The 10174-nt window shown below is 39.8% G+C and overlaps 2 protein-coding genes across 2 annotated transcripts; both read right to left on the reverse strand.

Moving 5' to 3' along the window:
* Nucleotides 1-1349: 1349 nt before the first annotated feature.
* Nucleotides 1350-3277, reverse strand: LOC112232792 (P2Y purinoceptor 2). The gene is made up of 2 exons (XM_024400017.1): nucleotides 3203-3277; nucleotides 1350-2739 (listed from the first exon to the last, which is right to left on the reverse strand). Exon 2 carries the CDS (start codon nucleotides 2690-2692, stop codon nucleotides 1652-1654), a length of 1041 nt encoding a protein of 346 aa, XP_024255785.1. The 5' UTR covers nucleotides 2693-2739; nucleotides 3203-3277; the 3' UTR covers nucleotides 1350-1651.
* An 857-nt stretch (nucleotides 3278-4134) lies between these two features.
* Nucleotides 4135-5992, reverse strand: LOC112232791 (P2Y purinoceptor 2-like). Its single transcript, XM_024400016.2, has 2 exons — nucleotides 5895-5992; nucleotides 4135-5259 (listed from the first exon to the last, which is right to left on the reverse strand). The coding sequence occupies exon 2, from the start codon at nucleotides 5253-5255 to the stop codon at nucleotides 4146-4148; it is 1110 nt and encodes a 369-aa protein (XP_024255784.1). The 5' UTR covers nucleotides 5256-5259; nucleotides 5895-5992; the 3' UTR covers nucleotides 4135-4145.
* Between the last annotated feature and the right edge of the window lie 4182 nt (nucleotides 5993-10174).

Here is a 10174-nt window from a genome sequence, read left to right on the forward strand (position 1 = left end):
TAATTTTATTTTTGGCAGGGAAACGAGGCTACTCAGGCGAGAAAAAAACCTCACCTAAATATATGGCCCCATTGGAAAATATAAATGGACTTTTTGAAAATGTGAATAATGCATTTTTTTATTAAAAACAATGTGAATCACATTTTATTTGGGGTACACCCGACAGCATTGCGCGTACCCCTTAGGAAAATGAAACATTTTATTAAACATTTAAGAAGAAAGAAATTATAAGATAGTTTGACAACCGTGTTTGTAAGCTTTTAAATGATATCAATCTCAACTGTTTATCTTTTCCAGTGATGAAGACATTGATGTCTCAAGGCACTGTGGAGTTTGCAAAAAGGGTCAACTTTGAGCACTTTTATCTCTTGAATGTTTTGGCATTCAAGTCCAAAAAGTCACTTTCTGAGCACTTCTACAATGGTCAAATACACTACATATACAAAAGTATGAGGACACCACTTCAAATGAGTGGATTCGGCCATTTCAGCCACACCTGTTTCAGACAAGTGTATAAAATCGAGCACACAGCCATGCAATCTCCATAGACAAACATTGGCAGTAGAATGGCCTTTCTGAAGAGCTCAGTGACTTTCAAAGTGGAACATTAAAAGATGCCACCTTTCCAACAAGTTTGTTTGTCAAACGTCTGCCTTGCTAGAGCTGCCTTAGTCATCTGTAAATTCTGTTATTGTAAAGTGGAAACGTCTAGGAGCAACAGCGGCTCAGCCGCGAAGTGGTAGGCCACAGAAGCTCACAGAACAGGACCGCTGAGTGCTGAAGCGTGTAGGGTATATAAAACCTCTGTCCTAGTTTGAAACACTCACTACCAAGTTCCAAACTGCCTCTGGAAGCAATGTCAGCACAATAACTGTTTGTCAGGAGCTTCATGAAATGGGTTTCCATGGCCAAGCAGCCACACACAAGCCTAAGATCGCCATGCGCAATGCCAAGCATGGAGCAGTGGAAATGCATTCTCTGGAGTGATGAATCACTTCTCCATCTGGCAGTCCAACAGATGAATCTGGGTTTGGCAGATGTCAGCAGAACGCTACCTGCCCCAATGCATAGTGCCAACTGTAAAGTTAGGTGGAGGAGGAATAATGGTCTGGGTTGTTTTTCATGGATGGTTTCATTCAAATCAAAAGGGGTGCTGTCAGAAAGTGATTGGGGTAAAACCATTTGAATTCCATGTCATTTTCATTCATCAAATTGAAATTGGCTAAGTAAAACATTGTTTTTGGTTACAGGACTGAGACAAATTAGGGTGTCTGATATGCCTACTGTATGGATAGTCAACACTCCCACCTTAGTGAGTTTGTGAAATGAGAACTATAGACAAATAGAGGTACATTTTCTTTTAATCCGGATTTCGAACAGGTATTGACCTCATACATTATTATTTTCTCAAATAAAAGCAAAAGGTCAAAGAAACAATAATTACATTACAAAATATGATAACAATTCATACACAAGGAAAATAAAAAACAATTTAGTTTAACAGTTAAAAAGTTGACCCAATATGACCCCAATCCAGATAATTATCAATGAGAAATGAATATGAAACAGAGAAAGCAGCATACTGTACATAGAACGTGATATATTCAATAATATTGCAGTGTAATTGATAACCTCTCTGTCTCCGACTCACTCAAAGCTCTGTTGTACTTCTTTGAGTGTTCATCCGACCCACACTGAAGGATCCACCCTGAAATGCCTTTCTAAATGTCTGGGACCCAAAACAATACAGCAGAGGATCCAGGCAACTATTGACACCTGCCAGGATGAATGACACATAATATGCCGTATCCAAATGTCGAAGCATCGTACAAGCTTCACTGTATTTGTTTACCACTACCCCTATTGTCCGCACTAAATTGAGTGGTAGAAAGCAGAGCCCAAATATCACTAAGCAGATACCTATCATCCTCTGTGATTTGATCTTAACGGCAAGGCCCCTTGCTGAGTTGATATTGAGTTGAGACACTGAGTTTGCCAGGCGACGATAGCTTTCTGCAGCCACTGAGAAAGGCAGAAGGAATCCTAAGATGAATAAGAAGAAGTTAATGACAAAGTACACATCTGTCAGATCATGCTGATGGATGGTCAGACATTGGGTTTTATCTCCCTCCTTACTGGGTGGAAGAAAGAAAGTTAGGACAAGAGCTTCTACTAGAAGCAGCAACCAAACTCCACCACATAACTTCCTTACAAACCCATTTTGTTTCATACGGGAGCTTTTGTTGAATTTGACAACCACCACATAACGATGAATGCTGATGAGCATGAGGAACAGGATGCTGCCGAAGAAGTGTGCACTTAGAAGGACAATCTTGAATACACACAGTAATGGTCCAAATGTCCAGTTGCTGCCGTTGGTTAAGTATACAGCCATCAGGGGAGTTGCAGGGGTGCCAAGGGCATCACTCAGGGCCAAGTTGAACTGCAGGGTGGTACCAGAGCTCCAATGTGGTATACGGAAGCAGAAGACCCACAGACTGAAGCTGTTGAGGAGGAAGCCAACCACAAAGACCAGGATTAGGATCACAGGGATGGAACCATTTTGGGATTCCACTGTACAGAGCTCAGTGTTACTGCTGTTGGCTGGGATGGTGGTTATGTCAGCATTTATGTTTGCTGGGATAGTGGTCAGGGACTGGAGCGACATGGAGGGTGACTCTGTGCTGGTCATCTTGAGAAGAAATCGATGTAGAGTGGAAGTAGATATTCTTAAAACACCTTTGAAGGAAACATTTATGAAGAGTAATATTTAGGATGGGAAAATTATTACCCCAAAAAATATATCAAAATGTTGTTTCTCATTTTCATGCATTTAAACCATTTTATTGTATCTTGCAACACTTCATAGACTGATGTCAAAGGATGCTATTGCATTGAACTTTTCCTGTGTTGCCACATTTTCTTGCACAGCCTCTCAACAATTATATCTCACAATGGTAAGATTGTCTAAGAATATCCAGTTCACAAACCCAGGTACAGATCTGGATTTAAACAAAAACATCTGAAATGTGAATAAAGGTAGCCTAAAACTAAATATTTATGAACCATGATATTAAGATCAAGACGGCAATTCTCAATTTATAACTGTATATTGTTAACAGTAAGCAAATATGTGCATCTCTCTACCATCTGCCTTTGTCAGAGACAACCTGCTATTATAAACCCATAAGAGAGACCTTACCAAGCTTTGTAAAGCATTACACCAGTCACACTTGCTGCTCTCAGAATGGGACAGTGTGAGCACCTCTTCTCACAACACCTCTAGTGACTTCCTGCATGATGCGGGGAAAGTAATGACAATATTTTTTCGTCATCAGCAATGCAATCATCAAACCACAAAAAAAAGTGACTTTAAACTAAACCATACAGTATAACTGACTAAAATGGACTTATTACAAATGAAGACTGTGGAAAAGATCTTCCTTTTAAAATGCATACAATATACAACTGAATTTGTTTAAAACAGAGCATGTTTTGCTTTACAATTACAGTATGCCATATGACAGTATCTAATTATATTATAACACATCAATAAAATAATACATTTATGATCACCCTCGGGTAACTTTCAAAATAAAGGAAACACGAACATAAAGTGTCTTAATAGGGCGTTGGGCCACCACGGGCCAACAGAATAGCTTCAATGTGCCTTGTCATATATTCTACAAGTGTCTGGAACTCTATTGAAAGGATGCAACACTATTATTCAACGAGAAATTCCATAATTTGCTGTTTGTTTGATGGTGGTGGAAAAATCTGTCTCAGGCTCTGCTCCAGAATCTCCTATAAGTGTTCAATTGGGTTGAGATCTGGTGGGTGACTGACTGGCCATTGTAGCCAAAATCATAGGTAACTGGGCATTTCTATACATGATGCTAAGCATGATGAGATGTTAATTACCTAATTAACTCAACAACCACATCTGTGTGGAAGTACCTGCTTTCAATATACTTTGTATCCCTCGTTTACTCAAGTGTTTCCTTTATTTTGGCACTTACCTGTACATTCTTCCTTCACAGGTCCCATGTCAATGTTAGATACTATTTATGTAAAAAAGAAAAAGACACTGAGCAAACACAATAAACAATAAGCCAAAGTGATTATACTACTATGAGGTTCATTATTCAAGACGTGTTCGAATGCTGGGTGTGGATGTCTTCTAAGTCAATGGAGGGCGAATCAATAGCAGTATCATAGATGATCTGGTCATTTGTGGCTGGGTCTTCTTTAAACTTGACATCGAATTTTCTGAGAGACCTATGAATAGCCTTGACAAAGTTGTGTGATCCAAAACAATAAAGCAATGGGTCCAAGCAGCAGTTTGCTCCAGCCAAAATCCAGGAGATATAGTATGCAGTCTCCACCTGCAGGAGAAGACTGCATTGTTCTGGAAAGTACTTCTTTAATATGACAGCCACAGTTCGTATCACGTTCAGAGGAGTGAAGCACAGTGCAAATATCACCAGACACATTGCCACCATTTTACGTGACTTGGCCTTTATATCACGGCCCTTGGACATGTTGATATTGATACGAGACATTGATCTTGCTAGCTGAACATAGCAGGTCACTGCCACTGAGAGAGGCAACAGGAACCCAGGGATGAGCATAACGAAGTTGATGGCGAAGTAGATGTCAATGTATTTTTCCTGATGAATGCTGAGACATTGTGTGCGGTTTCCCATTGGGCTTGTGTTTAATAAGAAGAAACAGGCAATTCCCTTAGCCAGCAAAACCAGCCAGACTCCAGCACACAGATTCTGAACAAACGCCTTTCGTTTCATACAGGAGCCCCTTTTAAACTGGACAACTACCACGTATCGATGAATGCTGATGAGTGTTAGGAACAGGATACTGCCATAGAAGTGAATGCTCAGCAAGGCAATGTTCAGCTTGCACAGAAAAGCTCCAAAGGGCCAATGGCTACCCATAACAAAGTATGTTGCCATTAATGGTGCAACTGGTGTGATAACAGTGTCACTGACAGCCAAATGAAACTGCAGGACAGTACCAGAGCTCCACTGTGGTATACGGCAGCAGAAGACCCACAGACTGAAACTGTTGAGGAAGAAACCAACCAGGACAACCAGGAGGAGGAAAACAGTGATGGACACATGTTGGGGTTCCACTGTACAGGACTCAGAGAGACTTCTGTTGTCCAGAGGCAACACGGACGGAGACACTGTGCTGTTCATTTTACGATGGGATGTATGGGGTATGCCGGCTATTAACATTCACCTTAAGAAAAAAATAGAGCAAATTGGAATGGATTACTAGTCAGACCACAAAGAAACTGTGAAATGTTACATATTTTGTCAAATAGATTATGCAGACATTGTGTGTTGCATCCTTGTTAATTAATTCTTATAAGGTGGTGTTCAGTGTAGTCAGACAGTAGAACTGAAAACACATTAAACAGGATGTAAAACTTGAAGTGAGAACAGATCTCACCCCAAGTCAACTATCGCAGGGACATCACATCTGTCACAAAATAGCTTTTAATTCTAACAAAACAAATAGAACTCTCTGATTTAAAGTATAACCATATTTTAAAATGAACATTCAAACAATATATGCACAATATATGATTTAAAGCAACTTCAAGCTTACATACACTCCACTCCATATAAAAAAAGTGTTTACATTTGGCTCTAATACTCCAGCATTTTGGATTCCACATTTTAGCCTCACTGTCCAAAAAAACAAGAGGGAAGTGTAACTGAATACAATTGTGAAAAGTTTATCAGAATCCAATTAGTTGCAGGTTAAAATATCTATACACAATGACACATTTAAAGGAAAATACTGCATTATGGAGAAGCTTGTGATCCTGATGAAAGGTTATAACATCTACTTTTGAGTAGGCTACTTACTTAAGCTCGCGCTTGCAGTCCATCAGTGGGACAAGACCTGAATGACAAACTAGTTCGAACTTCCCCTGACTTCTATATGAGGATTTGGTCTGCTGTAGTCGCACACAACCATGATATGTAATTATGTAATATATACAGGCAGAAGCAGAATTGGTCTTTCTCATAACCACGTGTTGAAGCACAAATATGGGCTAGATCAAATTATTCTTCCTGTGTGGTTATAAGAGTCAAAACCCCCAACTTTATTATAGCCAGGATGGGAAACCACTTCACTGACTGCTTACAGTACATGCTTGAAATCTTACTGTGGCATTTTCAAACAAGGACATACAAACATTCATTTTCAAGACCACCCCAGTTGGCAGTTGTCATTGTGTAAAACTTGGAACAGTTCTTGAGTAATGGATTTAAATAAACAAACAGTTAACGTTTTTTTTATTAAATAAATGTTTAACAATTAGTCTAACTTTGTCTTTCCTATAAGTCCAATCATTTAGATTTGTTGTATTCTATTTTGAGTCTAATGTCTTGAAATGCTAAGAATAGAATCAGTATTTCTACATTGTGAATTCCAAATTCTTTACTTTGTCCAGTTACCATAGCAATACCAAGGAACTTTAAATGAATAGGTGTCACTATGGTAATTAGACAAAGAATTCACAAGAATGCAGCAATAGTGATCATATTATTAAGATGAGACAATAAAAAAAGACTACGTTTGTTCATTCTGTATAATCATGTAACCTACCCGCTATAAAGACACATTTGCCATTTTTCTCACATTCAATGTTTTGACAGATAAAAATGTCCAGTTTGTGGAAACTCAAACAAACCACTCCACTGGCACCAGAAAAAAGCTCTGGAACGCCCCTGGATTTTGTGCAATGCATTGGTAAAGCACTGCTACAGCCCAGGTCAGTAGCCGGACACAACACAGCAAGACAGACTCCAAATCAAGTGAGAAGAAAACAGGTAGGGGAATCATGATGCAAATCATCTGACATTTAACTGTTTCAAAACTATAGCCATGTCTCTTCCTCTGATATTATTTTGTTATGCAGCTAAGATATACTCTCAGAAGCAGGTCAGCATGCTTCAAGTCATCCTCAAAGCATGAGAACACATCAATGCTTTCCATTGATCCACGGTAGGCTAGCAAAACTGTACATTCTATTAGAGACTAACATTAATCACACCAGATGCAAAGATAATAATGCTAGAGATGTACATTTGAGAAGGCCTATGCAAGTCTGGCCAGACACATGACGTAGTGTGAGATTGTAACTGGAACTGATACTATCACCTTTCAGTTGTAACACAGTTAGATGGAGATGTGTGATGTCGGTTCTTTCCGATGAGTTCAAGGTTCTTTATGATGAGTTCTTAGTATCCCATTGTAACAGGTCGGGGACAGTCAATGTGGACAAGTGGAGTCAAAGAGAGCTGTCTGAATGGGACATCAACAGGATCAGCAATGGTGGCGGCAGGATATTTTCACTGGGGTAGCTATGGGGTAGCTTGTTCACTGCATAGGGGTGGATTACATGCACACACGCGATCACGTCCGTGAGGTGAGGGAGAACGATGTCGACCTCGATCACCAAATATCTTTGAATATACATATGTACTCAACATGTCATTGAAAATCATGTTAGGGTTTGCAAGAAACCAACGGTTAACTCCCAAACAACAGCCCTCCATTACGCCAATGCCAATTAGCTTGGGTTCAATATTTTACAGCTAGTAGCCTACTGTTATAGCTATAGGAAACAACACAGCTATCTGCAAATCTTTAGCTACTAGCTAATATTTACAACTTTGCAAAAAGTCAAGTGCAACAATTTTGAAACAATAGGAATCGGGTCGTAAAACAGATCAATGGTCAGATACACACACATCCTGATTTAAACTAATTTAGCTAGTGATTTAAAAGATCTGACACTAGATCAGGGGATAGCTACAGGCAAATTTGACATAGTTCAAAGACATATCAGTCAGATGGATTTTTCAACCACTCAAATTCAAGACATTCTGTCAGAGCCAATGAGGAGGCACGGTGTTATGTAGGCTGGACCCTGAGCAGTCAGAGCTTGTTTGTGAGAACAGGATTTTGAGAGACAGAAAAATTTAGACTCATTATATATATTGAAATTAAAACATTATTAATTTCTTTCTTGGGGGTACTAGGCCTATTTTTGACGGCACTTCAGCACTGTCTTGCCCCGGCCCAAAGCCGCCACTGAGGATTAGGAATTCCCGAATGTCCAAGCCCTTTAGAATACCAAGCGCAGTATCACAGGTGAGTTGACTCTTGCTAACACAAATGCTTTCATGAGTATTGAGGGGAAAGAGGAAAGATAACATCAATGATGTGTCTCTTCCTTCAGAGTGTCAATGTCTCACGGGTAAACACTGCTAGGACCCAACACCTACATGATTTTAAGACCGACACACTGCAGGACAGCCGGAGTCAGCTCAGAGCTGATACCAGCCTAAAGAGCATTGATCTTAAGCAGTACAGGAAATCAATCCATGTGAGGAATGGTGGTTTGAAGCCTTTGAAACCTGTTGGCCCACAGAGACCAAGTGTATTCCAGTGTGCTGGCATAACTTCAGGTAAAATCACATTGTTCCTTCTTTCATTCATTTAAAACGGAGCATTCTTCAGACTTTCTACTGTAACCATTGATAAAACATTTAGTTGTTCAAGACTGTTTCACCTTTTGTTATGTGATGATAAATCACTTTTCATCCTAAGACCCTATGAAGAATGTGCAAGAGAAATACCACCAGGGTGACAACACGGCTCCTGTGTTCAGGCGCTTCTATGAGGTGATGCTTGAGGAGCCACAGAGAAGACGTCAAGACAGGCAAAGGCAAGCACTGACATTTCCTTGACAACTCTGTCAGTTTGTTTGCTCGCAGGATTAGCTAACTGGTAATATTCACTTTCCCTCACACATGATATCATTGTTTCCCTCCTATAGATCTGCCCACACATCAGGAACGTTTGGAGGTCACATGGATGATGAACACCTAGAGACTGCAACATCAGATTACTGCCTGGAGGTCCCTAGCTGCTCCCCAGACTCCCTGCAGCTTCAGCTAGAGGGCCTGTGTCTGCAGGGGGAGTGGGGCCAGCTGGGTGGGGGTAAGAGGTATAGCTCACTACCTACAAGTCACCCAGTAAAAGAGACTTTCTTCAAGAGTATGGTGTCAAAAGACTCCCATAAGGACGCAGGGTGTGCGAGTGGCAGGAAAATAGAGGACACAAGTAAAGAGGACAGTTCGAAGGACACAGCAGACCCTTTCTTCATTAACAAGTGGGATCCAGGCCAGCTTAAAGTCACCTTCACACTTAAAGACTCAAATGAGCAGATGATAAAGAGCATCCTCCAAAAGCCACCCTCTTCCTGAAACTCAGCAAGAATCGAGTCCATATTCTTTATAGTGGTCACTTGACATCAGAGGTGAAAAAAGTACCCAATTGTCATACTTGAGTAAAAGTAAAGATACCGTAATCGAAAGTGACTTAAGCAAAAGTGAATTTCACCCAGTGAAATACTACTTGAGTAAAGGTTTAAAAGTATTGTTTTTAAATATACGTAAGTATCAAAAGTAAAAATGATTTCAAATTCCTTATATTAAGCCATACAGACAGCACCATTTTTTTTACATTTACGGACAGCTAGGGGCACACTCCAGACATAATTTATAAATTCACCATGTGTGTTTAGTGAGTCCGCCAGATCATAGACAGTAGAGATGACCAGGGGTGTTCTCTTGATAAAGAGTGTGAATTGGACCCTTTTCCTGTCCTGCTAAGCACTTAAAATGTAACGTGTACTGTTGGGTGTCAGGGAAAATGTATGGAGTAAAATGTACATCACTTTCTTTAGGAATGTAGTGAAGTAAAAGTTGTCAAAAATATAAATAGTAAAGTACAGAAAAAAATACTTCAGTAGTACTTAAAAGTTGTGTAAGTAAAAATACTTTAACTTTACACTGCTGCTCTACATTGTGAGGTCTAAGATTAAATTAAAAAAGGGCAACATTCTGTATGTCTGATATTTTAACTCCTGTATGAGTCATTGCTGCCCTTGACAACTTCCATTTTTTATACTATTTTTGGAATTCAAGAGACACTATAAGGTCAAAAGTATATGGACACCTGCTTGTCGAACATCTCATTCCAAATTAATGGGCATTAATATGGAATTGGTCCCCCCTTTGCTGCTATAACAGCCTCCACTCTTCTGGGAAGGCTTTCGACTAGATGT

The sequence above is a fragment of the Oncorhynchus tshawytscha genome, linkage group LG04 (genome assembly GCF_018296145.1).
Source record: "Oncorhynchus tshawytscha isolate Ot180627B linkage group LG04, Otsh_v2.0, whole genome shotgun sequence".
Taxonomy (NCBI): domain Eukaryota; kingdom Metazoa; phylum Chordata; class Actinopteri; order Salmoniformes; family Salmonidae; genus Oncorhynchus; species Oncorhynchus tshawytscha.